A 21279-nucleotide genomic window follows, 5' to 3' on the forward strand; every position below is an offset into this window, starting at 1 on the left:
GATAATAATGTTTATATATTTAATTTTCAGAGCTTGTTTTTAATCCAAATATAACATATTTATATGTTTTTGGAATTAGCAAATGATGGAGAATAAGATAAACGTAAATTTGGATCGTTTTATAAATTTTTATTTTTTTTTACAATTTTCCGATTTTTAATGACCAAAGTCATTAATTAATTTTTAAGCCACTACGCTGAAATACAATACCGAAGTCCGGGCTTCGTCGAAGATTACTTGACCAAAATTTGAACCAATTTGGTTGAAAAATGAGGGCGTGACAGTGCCGCCTCAACTTTCACGAAAAGCCGGATATGACGTCATCAAAGACATTTATCAAAAAAATGAAAAAAACGTTCGGGGATTTCATACCCAGGAACTCTCATGTCAAATTTCATAAAGATCGGTCCAGTAGTTTAGTCTGAATCGCTCTACACACACACACACACACACGCACACACGCACACACGCACACACGCACACACGCACATACACCACGACCCTCGTTTCGATTCCCCCTCGATGTTAAAATATTTAGTCAAAACTTGACTAAATATAAAAAGAATGCGTCCGCCCCGTGATCGGGAGGTCGTGGGTTCGAACCCCGGCCGGGTCATACCTAAGACTTTAAAATTGGCAATCTAGTGGCTGCTCCGCCTGGCGTCTGGCATTATGGGGTTAGTGCTAGGACTGGTTGGTCCGGTGTCAGAATAATGTGACTGGGTGAGACATGAAGCCTGTGCTGCGACTTCTGTCTTGTGTGTGGCGCACGTTATATGTCAAAGCAGCACCGTCCTGATATGGCCCTTCGTGATCGGCTGGGCGTTAAGCAAACAAACAAACAAACAAAAAGCTAAAAAGGATAGACATACAGAAAAGCGTGTTATCCTGCTCAGCGCGACCACTACCGCACTATTCTGCATGGCTTGTCGATTTCACTGCCTTTGCCACGAGCGGTGGACTGACGAATATACGAGTATGTGGTCTTGGTGAAAAAAGCAGTGCGTTCAGTTTCATTCTGTGAGTTCGACAGCTTGACTAAATGTTGTTATTTCGCCTTGCGCGACTTGTTTTTATCTCGACAGGCAGGGATTCAGGTTTAAGGCTACGGGGTTCGTTTCATGTTTTACCTCACGGAAAGATTAAGACACAAAAGGGGTATTGTCATAAGAGTGCTTTGGGCGGCATTTTCTTTCTGTCTCACCTCACTCCTATTTTTGGTGCAACGGATGTCACATTTTTTGCGACGTGGCTTTCAGTATTTTCTTGAGACGATGACATCAAAAACGAAACCGCAATCTTGAAAATCAGTGACCAGACGGAGTAAAGTCAAAACATTATGTAATAACAAACACACGAATTGAATAACCCTTCTAAAAAAACAAAGAATGCCAATGGGATGGAAACAAAATATTCTGTTCAGTTTTGTGTGTGTGTGTTTGTTGTGTTTTGTTTTGATTTGTGTTTGTTTGTTTGTTTGTTTGTTTGTTTGTTTGTTTGTTTGTTTGTTTGTTTCATTCAAAGTTTCAACAAAAGAACGAGTATGTAGGCCCTACTTCACACTGAGTAATTTCTGCACTCACTTATGTTTCATTTTGTATTTATTCTTGTGTATTTATTTTCACAAAACAGATTCAGTACACGGGAGGAAGCATGAACCCTGCACGCAGCCTTGGTCCGGTTGTTCCCACTGGACTGTGGCAGGAGCACTGGGTGAGTCAACTTTGTACACTGCAGTGTTGTTGTTGATAGACGATGTTCAGAAATGACTCTGTCGTGTTTGTATGGGTCGTGAACGAGGCACTGATCTTGCTTCTATTGAGTCGAACCTCCCACGTGACATTGACATACGACATAAGACATAAGATCATTTATTGTCCATACAATGGATGGAAAAGTGGGGTTCATCTGCTCTCAAAACAACCAAACACCATATGACAACAACTTTTAAAAATATTTAACAAAATTAAAATAGGCCAGTCACTAGCGAGGGGTGTGTCTGAAACACGTAGACAAGGAGCATATGTGGGAAGCTTGCTTGCCTCACTAAAAGCAAAGAGTATTCACTCTTTCACAACCCATACAAACCCAACAGAGTTATTTCCGGAGTCCGTCTATTTAAACTAGTTGTAGAATTCGTTGCTCCGGCAGCGCTGACTACCAACGACAAACTCAGACGGTAATGTGGCTACAGTGGAACCGCCCCTTTTAAGACCTCCAAAAATCCGAGAAAATCAGGTCTTAAAAAGGAGTGGGTCTTAAAACGGGGGTACAATTACAGAGACTATGAACAGAAAGTCTGAGATAACAAGGTCTTAAAAGGGAGGAAGTCTTAAATTGGGGTGTCTTGAAAGGCGGGTTCCACTGTACACGTACCTGGCACGGCTGCTCAACCTTGGTGGGGTGGTCGGAACGATTGAAGACAGGTGAAAAGTGTTCCGCCCTTTTCCACAATACTCCGATCCGCAAACAACCCTGACCCAGTACCCTACACATTACAGACCTACAGCCCTTTGAGAAACAGCCTTACACATTTTGGCGCTGACACATAATGACCCTGCCGGGTCTCCAACCCAACTCCATGACGCTACTTAACACCAACCTCCAGCTCGGGTGCCTTGGTGGCTAGGAGCTGGAGCGTATCAGCTATCCCTCCTTTGCGGGGGCCTTCTTCCCTCCTTTTTTGTCTTGTCTATTTGGGTTTGTTGTCCCCAGTCTCATAAACTATTTTGCTGCGACCTTTTGTTTGTATCATCTGGTTTTACCGTGAGGGCGTCAAACAACACATCATCAGTTCGTTGCTCTTTGCACCAACACCTCACCTCACTGACTAACCGACCAGCAAGCAGATTTGACAACAACAAAAACAGCATACGATCATACCTTTGTTAATTGTTTATTCTGTTTTCGATGTACATTTCGGTCCGCATCCCTTGACGATCATCACGAGAGCCTTGTCTTATTTATGCAAAACATAGTTTTAGCGTGTTTTCCACAGACAATGAACTTGTCATGCCTTGCAAGCGAGTTTCATCGACAATTTTATGATAAATTCATTGTCTGTATCATAAGTGTCTGTCTGTCTGTCTGTCTGTCTGTCTGTCTGTCTGTCTGTCTGTCTGTCTGTCTGTCTGTCTGTCTGTCTGTCTGTCTGTCTGTCTGTCTGTCTGTCTGTCTGTCTACTTAAAAGATCACTGGGTCGACGTACTGTAAATGTAACGTTTTGTTTTGTCATGAGTTAAACGTTCCAATCACATACAAACATACAAGTCTTGTTTTTTCTTTAAAGCATCTCCGTTTGTAAGCCCTAATATCTCATTGAAAAAAAAGCTAATCCCCCCCCCCCCCCCCCCCAAAAAAAAAAAAAGTCTTGTTTTGTCTGAATTTTGGAACGTTAGCAGTCTATCTGATTTTGGATTTCTGCCCATCGTCATTTATTGTTCTCCTTTCTCTTCAGGTGTACTGGGTAGGTCCCATCCTCGGGGGGGTTGTGGCGGGACTGCTGTATGAGTATGTCTTCGCCCAGCGACATCAGCAGGAAGCCGAGCGGAGAGCGAAGGTGGAGAGAGAGAGGGTGGCCGAAAATTATCGCCACCATCTTTACAAAGGCACCTACACACATACCACAGAAACCTAATTTTCTTTTTGTTTCCGTCTTTACAAAGACAACTACACCCATAACAGATAAACTTAAACTTTTTTTTTTTAACCGGTGTTGTCCATTTTAAGTATCGAATTTATGGAACTCATTTACTGTATTAATAACAATCTTGTTAGTGATTTTGTGTGAGTGTGTGTGTGTGTGCGGGGGGGGGGGGGGGGGGGGGGTTGGGCGATGGGGGAGGAGTACACGTTCATATTGTCATTATCAAATGAGTTTCTATGACACTCGGTACGGTGCTTTTACTGTGAACAGTATGGAACTCAATACTTGAACAGTATTTTTGGCAATCTAATTATTACTTTTTACATTTAGTCAAGTTTTGACTAAATGTTTTAACGTAGAGGAGGGAATCGAGACGAGGGTTGTGGTGTATGTGTGTGTGTGTGTCTGTCTGTCTGTCTGTGTGTCCGTCGCGATATAACCTTCGTGGTTGAAAACGACGTTAAACACCAAATAAAGAAAGAAAGAAAGAATGTCTGTGTGTGTGTGTGTAGAGCGATTCAGACCAAACTACTAGACCGATCTTTATGAAATTTGACATGAGAGTTCCTGGGAATGATATCCCCGGACGTTTTTTTCTTTTTTTCGATAAATACCTTTGATGACGTCATATCCGGCTTTTTGTAAAAGTTGAGGCGGCACTGTCACACCCTCATTTTTCAATCAAATTGATTGAAATTTTGGCCCAGCAATCTTCGACGAAGGCCGGACTTCGGTATTGCATTTCAGCTTGGTGGCTTAAATATTGATTATCGACTTTGGTCATTAAAAATCTGAAAATTGTAAAAAAAACAAAATTGTTTAAAACGATCCAAATTTACGTTAATCTTATTCTTCAGCATTTTCTGATTCCAAAAACCTATAAATATGCTATATTCGGATTAAAAACAAGCTCTGAAAATTAAAAATATAAAAATTATTATTAAAATAAAATTTCCAAAATCGATTGAAAAACAATTTCATCTTATTCCTTGTGGGTTCCTGATTCCAAAAACATATAGATGTGATATGTTTGGATTAAAAACACGCTCAGAAAGTTAATAAGAATAGAGATAAAGAAAAGCGTGTTATCCTTCTCAGCGCAACTACTACCCCGCTCTTCTTGTCAATTTCAATGCCTGTGCATCGAGCGGTGGACTGACGATGCTACGAGTATACGCTCTTGCTGTAAAAATGCAGTGAGTTCAGTTTCATTCTGTTATTTCGACAGCTTGACTAAATGTTGTAATTTCGCCTTACGCGACTTGTTTTTGTTTGAATGTGGGATGGGAAAAGATCTACACAAGTGTTTCAGTTGATACTTTCTGTATCAAGTTGTATCAAAAAGGTTTTTTGGTTTTGATTATTTGCTTTGTATTGGTTTATATCTTGTTTGTTTGTTTGTTGTTGGGGTTTTTTCTGTTTCTTTTCTGGGGAGTTGAGGGAGACACAAGTCCATATTTACAGTGTCAAATGAGTTCCTATTAAACTCATTGCAGGTATACTACAGATGTATCGGAAATACTCATTTTTATGAAGTACCAAGTTTTACATTTGTTGTTGTTGTTGTAACGTTTTATTAAAGATATTGACACACAACGGATATATTTCATATGTTCCATATAACTATTGTTATATATATCTTTATGTACAAAATACCAAGACTGCTGTCAGTTGTAATTGTTAATAGCGTTGTCTACGACCCGTGTTTACCGTTCCAGACCATAACCACATTTGTTTCTCTGTCTGTTTGTTCCTTTGCTATTTTTTTTTTAAACTTATTTAACTGTTTTACTGTTTGTTTGTTTGTTTTTTGGTTTTTTGGTTAAACAGAGAAAGCTGTAATTTAATGCTTTCTTTTCGTGTTTTTCCTTCTCTTTTTTTCTTTACTCCCATAATATAATCTGTTACTCACCCAAGCCGAACACCCGCATTTTGCATATTCCAAGTTTCAATTGCATAAACTCTGCACTCTTAAGAACAGTGACGTAGAAAAAGCACATGTTTCGAGTAGAATTCAACCCCAGACACGACATGTCCTTTGAAGCTGCGGTCACTGTGACCTGAGTGTCTGTCTCTGTAAATTGTAACTCTATAGGCGCGGTGCGAAATATCGCTGTGTTTGCTTTCGTGTGGTATTATAAAATGCGATATGTAAGGCTGGGCGTAGGGTACACATCAGCAAGAGTAAAAAGGGAACAACCAAAACTTATGTATACGAAATACTCATTTTTATGAAGTACCAATTTTTAAAATTGCTGATGTTATTTGAGTAGGTATCTTGCTTGTCTATGTACAGTGGTAACACTTATTTTCTCGCTACAACATTTTGTAGACAAACCCGGATACTTACTGGCTCATTACTTTGGTCTTTCCTCGTTTAAATCTGTCTGACTGTTATCTGTCTGTCTGTCTGTCTGTCTGTCTGTCTGTCTGTGTCTTTGTCTTTGTCTTTGTCTATGTGTCAGCGTCTGTGTATTCATGTGTCTGTGTGACTCTATACTAGTGCATGTTTACAAACAACTTTTTATTTGGTTGTGTATTCCCTTCGGGACTCAAGACACGACCAAAAACTTGCTCAGGGCCATGTTGTGTTACAGTCAAGATACATATACCGAGCAACAAAAGAAACGCGAATTATTTTTCGATATTTTGATTTTTAAAAACGCAGTTAATCTGAGAGTGACAATTTTCGGGATATAGATGCACTATGCAGTCATGTGTAAATATTTTCCCATTGCTGCTGTCTCAACGCACAGGACAAGCAGTTTCCACGTGAAACACATGATGCGCGCTTACAGCACGTGCAAGCGTAGTAGGGGAAACCTCATGTGTGAGATGTGTTCACTGATGCATTAGTAATAAAAAGAGACCATGGCACGCTTACTGCCAGTCTAACTTTTGACAGAGTCAAGATGCCAAGATTGACACCAGAACAACGCGAGAGGGCAGTGGGTCGATTATCGGCTGGTGATGACCCAGAACCGGTAGCAGTCGCTTTCAGTGTGCATCTGTCAACAGTATATCGCCTTCAGCAACGTGTTGTCAACACTGGAAGCACTGCTGATATACAACGAAGTGGAAGACCTCGCGTTACCACACAGAGACAAGATCGCCAGATCCTGCGTCATCATTTGAGAAACCGATTCCATACAGCCAATGAATTCGAAACAGCCAGGAACACCGTCGGTAACCACCAGGGACCTATCAGTGGCCAGACAATCCGCCGAAGACTTGCTGAGCGAGACCTCCAAAACTGCCGTCCCGCTAGAGGACCAGTCCTCACTCAGAGACATCGCATGGCGCGCCAGCAGTGGGCCCAGGATCACATCAACTGGAACTGGAGACAATGGCGAAACATTCTGTTCACCGATGAGAGCCGTTTCTGCATTAGTCATGTTGATGGGCGTTTCAGAGTGTGGCGAAGAAGAGGTGAACGCTATGCTGGTGACTGCGTCATGGAACACAATGCCCAGGGTGGACCAAACGTCATGGTCTGGGGTGGAATCGGCCTCAACCAATCCCTGGGACCTGTGTTTTTCAACAATCTTGGTCCTGGTCGGGGAAACGGCATCACAGCACAGAGTTATATTGACCACATCTTACAGCCTCATGTTGTGCCCTTTATCCAGGCGCGCAGAAACTGTGTTCTGCAGCAAGACAACGTTCGCCCGCACACAGCCAGAGTTACCCTGGCCTTCCTGCAGCACAATAACATCGACATCATGGCCTGGCCCGCCCTCAGCCCAGATTTGAATCCTATTGAACATTTCTGGGACCAACTTCAAAGAAAGGTCAACCAGTTACGCCCAGGACCAAGAGACGCTACTTATTCACTCCATGAGGCGCCGCTGCCAGGCCGTCATCAACGTCCATGGGGGTCACACACCGTTTTGACCTTCTGCAGAGGCTCCCTTTGCCCGTGGCAGCAAAAGACTATGCCATAGCCAAGAACAGTGTGCGAGGAACATACCACCGTGATTTTGATTCGTTTCGATGTTACGTTTATGAGAAATGACATTTTAAAATTGTGATTAACGTTTTTCTGGAGAAAATTCGCGTTTCTTTTGTTGCTCGGTATATATTTATGACTTTAATTGTGTGTAGATCTTCGGCATATATCCATCCATAACTCATTATACAGTATTCAGCTCTTAGTGAGCTTATTGTTTCATTGTCAGAGGGCATTTTTTATGAGGTTACTTTTCGATGTAACTTCTTTATGTAGAGGTTACATGCCGAGTCTCAGTGATTATTAAAAATAATAGTCGAAGTTAGCGGATCATGAAAAATGCGAGCTTCAGCGAGCTTTTTCATGGGCCGCGAACTGAGACCATTATTTTTAATAATCACTGAGACGAGGTGTGTAACCTCTTTATTCCTCCTTTCTTCAGTTATTCAAAGAAAAGAGGATTTTTTTTTGCGAAAGTTTGATCGAATCCAATTCACTCAACCAGTCAACCTGCGCAGGCGATAGATTAATGCGCGGTTATATAGTTCCGTGCAAATCATTCCATTCTGTTAACACTTCTTGTCAGTTTCCCTGTTTTGGACTAAAATCAAGTACACAGATATGCTGTTATTCTGCTGTGGCGGTAAAGGCAGATATTGTGTGTTCTGTTTATGTTTTGGTATCGCTTAGGATAATGTTCTTTCGTCAAATGGGACTAGCAGACGAACTTTCGCACCCGTGTTCCAACGTTAAAAACTGTATGAAGTTCAGTTTTCTGGGGAAAATAATGTATGAAACCGATTTATGTTATTTAAATTGATGAGATTTGTGCATTTGGTTGCGTGTGATCTGTTTATAAAATGAAATATTGTTGAAAACTGACCGTCGGGTTGCAGTCTGTTGTCGAAGAAACTGAGTGAAAAGAAATTTCAAAGGGGAACTAACTCTTGTTGCTAGACAAAGGATGAGAGTTACTTGCCTTGGGAATTTGCTTGTGTTGAACGTTTGTGCACGGCAGATCTAGATTCAGAAAACAACCGAACTCATGGATTTTATATGGAGATTCATGTGTTCAAGCCTGTAGTTGTTAATTTAAATGCGGTATGTTTGTATTGTTTGCTCCAGAGATGTATACTTCGTACATTAGAGCGTTCGGAACTTTTCAGTCTCAAAAGTAGTACCGACACAGAACAGCTTCTCAACCCATTGCGCTATCGAGGATTCAGGCTGTTGCTGGCTCGTTATTTGTTTGGTTGCTGGGTGTTTATCGAAAAATAACTAGCTCTACAAGTTTACAGAGGTAAAGAAGCAGAGGGGAGAATAGGTATAGATACATTTCTTGTGTTGTTATTTTGCTTGTTGCATTATTGTAATGCACGTATGCAACTTTGTGAAAATATATTTTTGTATTAAAGCAACACATTTTCCCTCACAATAAACGTGCTTGCGTTTTTTTTGGATTGAAGTCGTTTGGATTGAACATAATGAGCACACACACGCACCCGCGCGCACACAAACACACACACATACACACACACACACATATATATATATACACACACGCACGTGCGCACACACACACGCACGCACGTGCGCACACACGCACGCACGCACACACACACACACACACACACACACACACACACACACACACACACACACACACACAGAACAATGAATGCACGACGAGAGAAAGAGAAACCAAAACAGGCGATATAAAACATCAAAAACGACAAACACACTAATGACATCTTTTTTTGTTTAAATCGAGTTTAATGAAAATGGCAGTTAGGAGAAAATACAATAAAGATTATACAGTTACATACAATATCAAAAATACTTGGAAAATGACTGGTTACAAACATAGCTTGAAACAATCCAACAGAAAACAACAGTTAATTTGAGGACCGCCATGACATTCTCAAGCTGCTTGATTCTCAAATCGTTCAAAACTGAGAGAGAATAAAGTACATGTAACATTACAGATAGTCGTGAAGTAGAACAAAGTATGGATACAACTCTGGAACCAGTTGTTATAACAACAAATCTTCAGAGCATCTTTGAAGTGAAACCGGAGTTTGAATAGTTGTGGATTTAGGTGAGTAAATGTCAATATAAAACAATAATTTATAGACTAGCATAAAACACGAATGATGATGTTTAAAAACATCTTTAAAAATGCGTTATCAGAGAAGTAAGACAAGGCTGGGAGAGTTCGATAACACACACAAACATCATTTACAAGGACAGGACAATTATATACCGAGTAAAGCTGATGCTGACCATAACACATATGCACATGTATGTTTATCACTTTGTACAGGAGATGAAACTTGGATCACCAACTCTAATACTGACCTACTCTTGAACAAGAGAAGTAAACTAGGAAGAAAGTAAAGAGAAAATACACACATTGCGTCAAAAAAAATATACCGATCAAGCAAACTAACTAACAGCGTCTATTAATATCAAAAACATGTTAGGTCTAATATTAAATAATAACGATTCAAGCACAATCAATTTTGAAATACAATACTGTACAGTGTATCGCACGGGAGACCAAAATATGCAAAAACATAAATCTCAAAGGAACAACAAAAAATAAACCAACATTAATAAACTTCCTATGCAATCGTAATCGCATGTGTATGACGGCATACTTACGCAAAATTCATTTTCATTACTTTATTGTCCCAATTACAATTATCACTGCTTCATTGCCAATACTTTGCAAGATGATTACAATGAGATATTTGCCAGCCTACAGATGAGCGAAGAATTCTACTTACAGAAGAGAATAACGATCATCTGGATTATCAGTGATAACTACAAACTTACGAATTACCAATGTATCACTGTCTCCTGTGGTTGGGCCTTGGCTTGTCTTCATGGCGACACACTAGGGCCACGTGTCTTCATTTATATTTCATTTTGTTTCATTTTCATAACTTTATTGAAAACCTAGACCATTGAAAGTATCTTACGAGATATTTTTGATTTAGCAGGGTTCTTTGCATTTATCAGTTACAGCAATGATCACTGTTGGTGCTACTTTGTTTGTTTGTTTGCTTAACGCCCAGTCCACCACGAAGGGTGATATCAGGGCGGTGCTGCTTTGACATTTAACGTGCGCCTCACACAAGACAGAAGTCGCAGCACAGGCTTCATGTCTCACCCAGTCACATTATTCTGACACCGGACCAACCAGTCCTAGCACTAACCCCATAATGCCAGACGCCAGGCGGAGCAGCCACTAGATTGCCAATTTTAAAGTCTTAGGTATGACCCGGCCGGGGTTCGAACCCACGACCTCCCGCTCACTGGGCAGACGCCTTACCACTAGGCCACCGTGTTGCGGTTTGGTGCTACCTAATTACCGTGCTATGAGTAGGTGAGTAGACAAGAGATGGGTACGAAAGTAAGCGGGTGAATTTGGTTTGGAAACTGTAAAAGGTGGTTGAATGGATGGGTGGGGGGGGGGGTGAATGGGGGAGGGGGGTATACTTGCGAGATGCCACACACTGAACACAAATGGCGACTACTTCAGAAAACGGTAGCAGTCATAATTTTGAACGACACCAAACCAGTTACAAGCTGCTTGTTGACTTAAGAAATATCTTGTCTTTTCCTTTTACTTCTGTTTAAAATGGTAGACTCGAAATCCGCATTACTGAAGCGTTAAAGCTTAGATATAGTTACTATATTTACAGGAGAAACTACGGATTGTTTTATGCATTTTGACTATTCAAATGTAATATCATTACCTGGACTGTACAGCGATTGGCTTACTAAGCAGCAAAACCTTAAACATGTTTCCCTTTCCGTGTGAACGTTCATGTCAGCCATTACAGATCTGTCCAGACTTTTACATTGAATCAGAGCATCCTTCCACTTGGAGACATTCCATAAATCAACAGTCTGGCTAATTGTGCAACTCCTCAGTAGCATTGAGCTTTTAATGACTCCAAGATAGACATGTCACATCAACAGATACAACGAATACAAAACATTAAAGGAACTGTGCTTAGACTGACTTTTTTCTTTTCTAAATGCATGCCATAAAATCTTAGTTAAATATAAGTTAAAATAATAATAATTGCGCTGATTTTCCATCGCAAGAATTTAAGCCTGCTTTGAGGGAAACAACCATGTGAGCAAATGTTCTCCAAGATCATAAAGTCAATAAAATAGCGAGAGAGTTTGTCGAAAATGGCAAGATCTTTGCTTTGTCAAATTTTAAGAATTCATTTCAGATAGTTTCATTCATTTCTGACTTTTTTCGTTTAAGCCGACACTAGCGCATAGAGTGAGCAAAAGCATGAACATTTAACACGCCAAAAACACTTCTTTCAATTTGAGACAGTCTCCCGAAGTAGCCTCGTGTAAGGTGTGCCGTCACACTGAAAAACACTCAAAATGTTCACTCTCCTTTACAAGTCAAAATTGCTTTATAGAAAAACAACCATCATTACCATGTGAGCACATTTTAACTAAGACAATAAAGTCAAGAAAACAGCGAGAGAGTTTGTCAAAAATGCCACTTCCACGGGGCGAAAATGGGAGCTTTAGCGCAATCTGACAAATGACTTTTACAACACTAAGGGAAAAACTTTAACCGTTTAGGCCGTCTCGTCTGACTTTCCGTTGTCGAGTGGCGCCTTCTCCACAGAATCCGTGAGCGGCACGCATTCGAGTTGAGCTTCGGGATCCTCTTCGATGATCCTGACCTTGATCTTCTTGGCCTGGATCTTGTCGTCGTCGTAGTCGCTGCTCAGAACGCATGCGCGAACTTTGTTCAAGGACGCGTTGACCGCGAAGAGGTACTCGTACAGCAGTCCCGCAGCAAGGCCGCCGCCGATTGGTCCAACCCAGTACACCTGAACCAATCAGAATCAGAGCCAAAATTGGAATCAGATTTGTGATTGTAGAGATGAACCATTGTTAGAATAAGTAGAATAAGAATTAGTATTAGTGTCACATGATCAATGAAAGCATTTCATTGGATACAGCGAGTGGGCGAAATCTGTTATCGCATTCTACGATTGCGCGAAATCTGTTAGTGCATTCCAGGAGCGCGTTAACAAACTATATTTGCATACATGCGCCTGTGCCCTTTCTTTCGATTTGAGAAGATTCTTCTCATCATACTTTTTTGTGCGATGTAGGGTATCGTTTCACCATTGCCAAAAGTTGCTGAGCCTAAATTCCCTGTGGCAAACAGAAAAGTACGAGTCGTTGTTATTCCGACAGATTTCGAGTTAAATTTGGACTTACTCAGTGGTTTCTCTGAAATGTATTCAAATTGTAAGGATCCCTCCTTTTTAATGCTTGTTTTTTTCCACATATCCAGAGGTCTTAAAATGGGGGTTACAGTGGACTTCCTCCTTTTTAAGACCGTCCTTTCTCAGATGTTCTGTTCAAAGCCTCTGTAAATTTACCTCCATTTTAAGACTTCCTTCATTTTAATACCTGTTTTTCTCATATTTTGAAGCTCATAAAAGGGGGGTCCTCTGTTCAAAGAACATAAGAGCGTGTTGAAAAGTATTGCAGCTGTTCGAAATGGTCTTACACAGTGGTTTCTCTGAAATGTATTCAAACTTTAAGGATCCCTCGTTTATAAGGGCTGGTTTTTCAGTTTCAGAGGTCTTAAAAAAGGTGTTACAAAGAGTATCAGAGCGTGTTGAAAAGTACAGCAATGGACTTAATTTTAAGGATCACGTACTCCTTTTTAAGGGCTGTTTTTTCATTTTATCAGAGGTCTTAAAAAAAAGGGGGGGTGTTACACAGAATATCAGAGCGTGTCGAAAAGAACTGCAGCTGATAGCAATGGACTTACCCAGTGGTTGCTCCAGTTTCCAGTGACGAGTGCAGGTCCGAAGCTTCTGGCTGTGTTCATGCTGGCTCCCGTGTACTGAACCTGAAACAACATAAGTAACATTTCTGTCATTTTTACTTTCATTACTTTATTGTCCCATGGCCGGGAGATTTGGGTCGCTTCCTCCAAGTGGGAAGCTAGCAGTAACATAGTCGCGCTGCGTGTTTAGGTGTAATCAGCCACCTGCTTTTGGCAGAAAGACCGAGGTCTTTAACGTGCCACAGTGGTGACACGGGGTAGGAACATGGATTCCGCACATAAAGTTGACCCGGGTCCGTACCGGCCCGGATTTGAACCCGTGACCCTAGGATCACAAGGCCAGCTGAGCTACCGGGCCCCCATATCGAGATGGTAACATGTTTATAAACTATAATCATTGTAGCCCTTGTACTCAAAGACACCTTCGTAGCTATCGTTTGGATTGTCAGTGTTGTGCATGCAATCGTCTGTCATCATCGCTATCGTCGTTGTCATGTTGTTGCCATCGATGGGTAAGTTCGAATTTGGCGTACTCCTCCATGTCGTTGTCATTGCCATATAGTCGTTGTGGACAACGTCTACATATTCATAGTCCCCAGCAGCAACACCGGTGTAACACGACATTTTTACTCCCCGAAAAATTTACTCCGGAGTAAATTCTTACTCCGAGTACACTTTTCGTACGAGAAAAGAACTCCCCAAGGCACGAAAAAATTACTCCCTCCACGAAATTTGTACTCCCCATTTTTTTTTTACTTCCAGTAAAAATCTCGTACGCAAAAATGGGATGCGGGTGAAGGGATAATGCCAATAAGTGATCTCGCGCACACAAATGTCGCGCTACCCTCCCTCCACCCCTTCCACCACCAAGACTAACAGGGGACAATTTAAGAGAGTAAAAATTTCGTACACCTGGCATGGAAAGTTAAATTGCTTGTGTTGGGGTGAAGTAATTTATTCGTTATTTATTCGTCAGGGGAGTAACATTTTTGTACGAAATGTTTACTCGGAACTCACCTGTCTTGGGGAGTAATTTTTTCGTGTAATAGGGGAGTGCTTTTTTTCGTAAAGGGAGTAACTTTTTCGAACGAAATGTTTACTCCGGAGTAAAAATCTCGTGGGAGTATTTTTCTTGTGTTACACCGGTACCAGCAGCAGCATCACCAAAACTACTATCACCACCGATACTAGGCCACCACCAACACAAAGCATGCTCAATCAAGTCATTTGTGGAATATCAAGTTAACGTAAACTAGAACAAACAACGTATTAAGCATGTAAAATATTGAACCTGTTTTAAAACACAAACTGAAAACTGAATTGTAGACAAAGAGCCGTCAAAATGAATCAAACGCTCTACCCAGAAGCGTACCACTTTTGAACACCCTTTCTGAAACCAGTTTTGAACACTGTGTAACATACTATATATTCCTACTTGCCGAAGACAGTAGCAAACATAGCAAACACTATTTAGTGTTCACAATGTATGCTACTTTTGCTAGTAGAAATATGTAACCGAGTGCCGAAACACTACGATCACCCCCGGGAGGCGAAGTGCAGTCAAACAGGATTGAAAATGTTAGGGCTAATTTCTTAACCATATAAAAACTGTTATGCAAACCCGAAGGTTTCCATGAACATACAGACAATCGGAAACCACCAGACCCCGTCACAAACAGAATTTCCTCTGACACGGCATCACTGCTGAGCGCCTAGAACTGTACCCACGGAATATGCGCGATATAAGCCTCATTGATTGAATGCGAATACTCGTAGTTACACACACACACAACACACACACACACACAACACACACACACACACACACAACACACACACACACACACAACTATTTACACAACTATTTACACGTGTCTCCACCAACCCTACAATCTGTGTCGGACCTCCTGCATACTTTATTTTTGCATGTAAATGTTGCGAATTATTAGTTCTTTTCAACAATACTTTACACAAAGAGCAATTGTTGAAAAATTACATCTGTTTTCGGGTTGAAATATTGTCGAGTGGCATAGATTGTGGTCCCCTTATTGTAAAATGTTTGTAGATTAGTTGGTAAAGTAAGATTGTTGTCTCTTTTTGTGCATAACACCTTTGTGTTCTTACATTGTGTATGCATATGAAACTGAGAGAGAGAGAGAGAGAGACAGACAGACAGACAGACAGACAGACAGACAGAGATGGAGAGAGACAGAGAGATAGAAAGAGAGAGAGACAGACAGACAGACAGACAGACAGAAAGAGAGAGAGAGAAAGAAGGAGAGAGAGAGACAACAAGAGAGAGAGAGAGAGATGGAGAGAGAGAGAGAGAGAGAGAGAGAGAGAGAGAGAGAGAGAGAGAGAGAGAGAGAGAGCAAAGATGGATTGGAACACTTTTTGGACATATTTGTTTTCAGTTTGCACTTTTGTTGCCCAAAAGGGGATATTATTAATATGTCATAAAAACTGCACCTTTTTATCCCATTATACAAACACTCCTTGAAGTCTTCAACAAGAAACTCGAAACGGCTGTTGACAGAATTCCTGAATACACAATTATGTTTTAATCCCCGAAAACTAAGCCCCCCGTGCACGCTGAAGAAAGAACTCAACAGGACATGAGCACAAAGCCTGTCTCCGGCGCTTTGAAGCGAACGTCTCATTGACAATTTAACGTATACATTTTTGAGCTTCACAGACTTGTTTATGGGAATAAGGTGACAGATGGCCCCTCTCCACCCCCCCCCCCCCCCCCCCCTCCCCTCCATCCCCTTTTCTTCGTTTCTCAATCCTCATTCCAACCCTCCCACCCACCCCACTCTGTCTAACCAAGTTCCATCACCCTCCAACAACACTGCTTTACTTTCTTACATATGAAGCCCAAGGCCGTAGTTTGAAACTTAAGATGTAGGATCCTATCAGGCTATACTGTCAGCAAACGGAACCTAAAACTCAGTTTAACCCTGCGCAATTCGCTTAACTTTATTTTACAAAGCGTGAAATCTATCTGCTTCTTATTCCAATATTAGTTACATGTTTCACGCCTCTTCAGCGAGATGCAGCAATCGAGCTTGTCATGTATGAAAAACAAGGTACGAGGACCTTTTTAATAAAAGGTACAATAACACGTACATGCAGGTTATTCTATTGTGCTATTTTTAAACTAATGCGCTTTTAATCACAAGATGTTTTGTTTTCTGGGTGTCCCTGGTACCGGTAATTGTATTTTTTATCACCAAAGAAGAAAGATTTCTATGATACCCTTTTTTACATTTAGTCAAGTTTTGACTAATTGTTTTAACATAGAGGGGGAATCGAGACGAGGGTCATGGTGTATGTGTGTATGTGTGTATGTGTGTGTGAGTGTGCGTGTGTATGTGTAGAGCGATTCAGAGTAAACTACTGGACCGATCTTTATGAAATTTGACATGAGAGTTCCTGCGTATGATATCCCCGGACTTTTTTTCTTTTTTTCGATAAATGTCTTTGATGACGTCATATCCGGCTTTTTGTAAAAGTTGAGACGGCACTGTCACACCCTGATTTTTCAATCAAATTGATTGAAATTTTGGCCAAGCAATCTTCGACGAAGGCCGGACTTCGGTATTGCATTGCAGCTTGGTGGCTTAAAAATTAATTAATGACTTTGGTCATTAAACATCTGAAAATTGTAATTTAAAAAAAAAAATAAAACGATCCAAATTTACGTTCATCTTATTCTTCATCATTTTCTGATTCAAAAAACATATAAATATGTTATATTTGGATTAAAAACAAGCTCTGAAAATTAAAAAAATTAAAACTTATGATCAAAATTAAATTTTCGAAATCAATTTAAAAACACTTTCATCTTATTCCTTGTCGGTTCCTGATTCCAAAAACATATAGATATGATATGTTTGGATTAAAAACACGCTCAGAAAGTTAAAGCGAAGAGAGGTACAGTAAAGCGTGCTATGAAGCACAGCGCAACCGCTACCGCGCCAAACAGACTCGTCACTTTCACTGCCTTTTGCACTAGCGGCGGACTACGTTCAATTTCATTCTGTGAGTTCCACAGCTTGACTAAATGTAGTAATTTCGCCTTACGCGACTTGTTAGTGTTGCTGTTTTCGATCCAGGCCGACAACTTGACTAAATTTTTTATATTGCTTCCGAGACTGTTGTTGTTGTTGTTGTTGTTGTTGTTGTTGTTGTTGTTGTTGTTGTTGTTGTTGTTGTTGTTGTTATTGTTGTTGTTGTTGTTGTTGTTGTTGTTGTTGTTGTTGTTGTTGTTGTTGTTGTTGTTGTTGTTTTGCGTTGAAGAAGAAGAAGAAGAAGACGGCGAGGCGAAGGAAGAGGATGAGGAGGCGGTTAAGGAGAAAAAGAGATCTAAACTAATCACTCATTAGAGAATAGAATCACTGTCGGTTTCAATCAGTATCCAAGTGCCGATTATTACTGATTAGAGTTTTTCATTATCATATAATAATAATCATCATATTAATGACAGCTTTTATAGCGCAGCTTATATAGCGCGAACCACAGTAATCTATGCTCTCCGCGTTTTACATATGAACTATGAATAAAGACATTAATCAAATACATATACATTATAACAAAATGACGTAACAATAAACTTACAACAACACAATAAATTACTCGTATAGTGTCTACTTTGGGCCCGTCTTATGTTATACTCACTGCCAGTAATCATTGTAAATTAACAACAACAACAAAGTCTCGGAAGCAATATAAACAATTTAGTCAACTTGTTGGCATGGAACGGAAACATCAACACTAACAAGAGGCGAAGCCTTCAAGGCTCACGTAAGAAATAGACAAACAGTAACACAAACTCAATCACCCCGTCACACATAGTGACATACACACCCACACACACAGTAAGCTTAGGTGACACTGTGCAAGAAAGAGAGACACTAGATCTAGATCTGTCTGTCGATCTGCATGTAGCCTACTTACAGGGACACGACTGCCAAAAAGTCTCGGCCCGCTCAAAATAACAATGACCGAGACCACACACACCACGCGAGAGAGAAAGACTACAGGGAGGCATGCCGTCATGATGCATTAATTGACGTCAAACACTTTTGACCGTGACGTAATCTTATGCGAGCTTTATCCGTAGTCTTGGATAACCACTCACACATAGACTCGGAAATGTTAAAGTTTCTACCACAGACATACACACGCACAAACACACACACACACGCACACACACACGCACAAACGCACAAACGCACAGACAGACAAAGTTACGATCGCATAGGCTACACTTCGTGAGCCAAAAACCAGTCATCACGAAGACTACATTGTCGCATCGTAAGCATTGCAATAAGGCTTGGCTAGCCTAAACCCGCAAACGGAGATTGATTGAGCTCGTCTCGGCGAAGCATGCAAACGTAGTACCTACTGTGCATGCAATAATTTTCTTTAATCGTGAGTAAACATTGCCTATTATGTTCATATTTTTCGAGTCAGGAAAAGGTCAAGAATACCATGCAGTCATTTTAAATATAATAGTGAAAAGTTGAATTTAATGACAACTTAAATGAGCGAACTTATTCATTAATGTGTAAGCTTCCAAGCTGAAATGCAATCCCATTGTTAAAGATTGCTTGACCAAAATGTCAATCAAAATGAGGTAGTCACAGTGCCGCCTCAGTTTTCACTAAAAGTCGGACATATTATAACGTCATCAAAGACATCCCCCCCAACACCCCCCCCCCCCCTTCCCTCCCTCCCACGTCTCGATTCCTGTTCTATCTGAAAACATTTTTAGTCAAAACGTGACTAAACGTGAAAGAAAAAAAAAGCAAAGTCTTACTCAAACTTACCGCCCAAGGTAATTCCATAGTTATCACCAGGCCAATAGCGAGAGCAGCAGAGCCGCCCACGTGATCAGAACGGCGACGATCACTGGACGCACAGATGCACGTGACCAGCACAAAGGTGGCCAAAAACTCCACCCCAACTCCTTGCCAAATTCCGACCCCCGGGGCTAGAACTGTTGCCCCCAAGTTCCCCCTTCTGTGGGGAGGGGTAAGTCCGTGCAAGATCCCTGCTCCCGCCCAAGCACCCAACAGTTGAATCACCACATAGATTAAGCATCGTGCGAGGGATATTTTTTGGTTCACGTGCATCGCAATGGAAACGGCCGGGTTGATGTGCGCTCCGCTCACGTGACCTAAGGACCATATCACCATAGCGACCGTCAGCCCGAAGGACGTCGCTATAGAGATAACCTCGACAGGATTTTCAGGGTCAAGGGTCAAGGTCGATCCACAACCGAACGTCACCAGAAACATCGCGCCAAGGAATTCGGCGACCACGGCTTTGTAGAAATCGATGTTGCACATATTGTCCATGTTTTCTTTCTTCCGTTCAATGTCCTTCTTTTTCCCGTTTGCCACAATGGTAGTTGGTTGTTTACTTTTTGCTGGAGATTGTGTTGTGGTCGCTGTTATCAATTTGGTTGATGTTGTTGTTGGTTGAGCTGATTTTCTCGTGGTAATTGTCGACGTCATCTTGCTGTTGTTTTCCTTATTTCTGGTGGTCGTGGAGCAGTTTTCTCTTCCTATTTACAACAGTGTGTTCTTCTTCCGTGTCGTTTTGATATCAGTAAGTTACCTGTAGATTGTGTTATGGTTGGTGGCAGTGGTTCAACTTTTTCTTCCTAGTCAAAGCAGTGTATTTTTCCTCTGAGTCTTTTCAATATGAAGTTAGTTTTCTGTCCTCTTCCTTCTTTGTTCAAGATCAGTAAGATCTTATCACCCTCAGTTCACAGATTTCTATCTTGTTGAACTACCAAACACCGGCAGGTTTTTCAGAGCCAGCTACAGGTCGGAATGCTAAAAATGTTATGTTTGGTTGTTCACCATAGAGTGTTAGAAATTCTATCAACACCACTTAGAATTGCACACCCTTGACGTCTCTAGGGAAAATAACACCATGCACAAAGTAACATCAACCCGGTGTTACACGGCATTTTTACTCCACGAAAAATTTACTCCGGAGTAAAATTTTCGTACGAAATTCTTACTCCGAGTGCACCTTTCGTATGTGATCTCGCGCAAACGAATGTCGCGCTACCTTCCCTCCACCCCTTCCACCACCAAGACTAACAGGGGACAAGGGAGTAAAAATTTCGTACACACGGCATGGGAAGTTAAATTGCTCGTGTTACGGTGAAGTAATGTATTCGTTATTCATTCGTCAGGGGAGAATTAACATTTTTGTACGAAATGTTTACTCGAAACTCATCTGTCGTGGGGAGTAATTTTCTCGTGTAATGGGGGAGTACTTTTTTCGCAAAGGGAGTAAAATTTTCGTACGAAATTTTTACTCCGGAGTAAAAATCTCGTGGGAGTAATTTTCTCGTGTTACACCGGGCATGCCATCAACACCACAAGATAGGTCACACCTACGCCGTGGTGCAGAACCGCATCCGGTGCAAGCGAGGTCATTTGAAAGACAGCACCAAAACTACGTTGCAGTATTACGAAAGAGAACTCACTTAATCACAGGGTACCACGTCTCTTTGCCCAGCGGGGTGCTCTTTCACAGATATGTTTACTTTAAAAAAGACTATCCCATTCTGCAAGTGAAGAGTTAACTTAGTATTCACTTAGAACTTCCTTGAAGAAATCTTTTCACCGCGCTTCAGTCATTTTGGCAGAGATGAGAAAGAAATGGCTTTCTTACCTACAGCATTTTGATCAGTGATCTTAATGTTTGAAAAGTACGTGACTTGTTGGATTGGATAGATTGGATGGATTGGATAAGATTTATAGTCCAGTGAGGTTACCCTCATGGAAATTCGGGCTGCTTTCT

At 41.1% G+C, this 21279-nt stretch overlaps 2 protein-coding genes across 2 annotated transcripts in view; one reads left to right on the forward strand and one right to left on the reverse strand.

Annotated features, from left to right (window-relative positions):
• Positions 1–3801, forward strand: part of LOC138963474 (aquaporin-4-like) — a 13835-nt gene extending 10034 nt beyond the window's left edge. The window contains exons 5-6 of the mRNA XM_070335387.1: positions 1633–1713; positions 3458–3801. Of these exons, the coding sequence (XP_070191488.1) occupies positions 1633–1713; positions 3458–3637 (261 nt within the window). The 3' untranslated portion in view covers positions 3638–3801. The remainder of the gene's footprint in view (positions 1–1632; positions 1714–3457) is intronic.
• A 5546-nt stretch (positions 3802–9347) lies between these two features.
• Positions 9348–20405, reverse strand: LOC138963490 (lens fiber major intrinsic protein-like). Its single transcript, XM_070335388.1, has 3 exons — positions 19284–20405; positions 13432–13512; positions 9348–12472 (listed from the first exon to the last, which is right to left on the reverse strand). Exons 1-3 carry the CDS (start codon positions 19971–19973, stop codon positions 12215–12217), a joined length of 1029 nt encoding a protein of 342 aa, XP_070191489.1. The 5' UTR covers positions 19974–20405; the 3' UTR covers positions 9348–12214.
• Positions 20406–21279: the final 874 nt, after the last annotated feature.

The sequence above is a fragment of the Littorina saxatilis genome, linkage group LG1 (assembly GCF_037325665.1).
Source record: "Littorina saxatilis isolate snail1 linkage group LG1, US_GU_Lsax_2.0, whole genome shotgun sequence".
In the NCBI taxonomy this organism is placed as follows: Eukaryota; Metazoa; Mollusca; class Gastropoda; order Littorinimorpha; family Littorinidae; genus Littorina; species Littorina saxatilis.

Bases quoted from the DNA above. Each gene is read 5' to 3' on its own strand.
- LOC138963490 (XM_070335388.1), bottom strand. From the start codon at position 19,973: ATGACGTCGACAATTACCACGAGAAAATCAGCTCAACCAACAACAACA. The intron at 13,513-19,283 runs GTAAGTTTGAGT...ATGTTGTTTCAG, and splicing joins CTATGGAATTACCTTGGGCG to GTTCAGTACACGGGAGCCAG. The intron at 12,473-13,431 runs GTAAGTCCATTG...TGATTGGTTCAG, and splicing joins GAAACTGGAGCAACCACTGG to GTGTACTGGGTTGGACCAAT.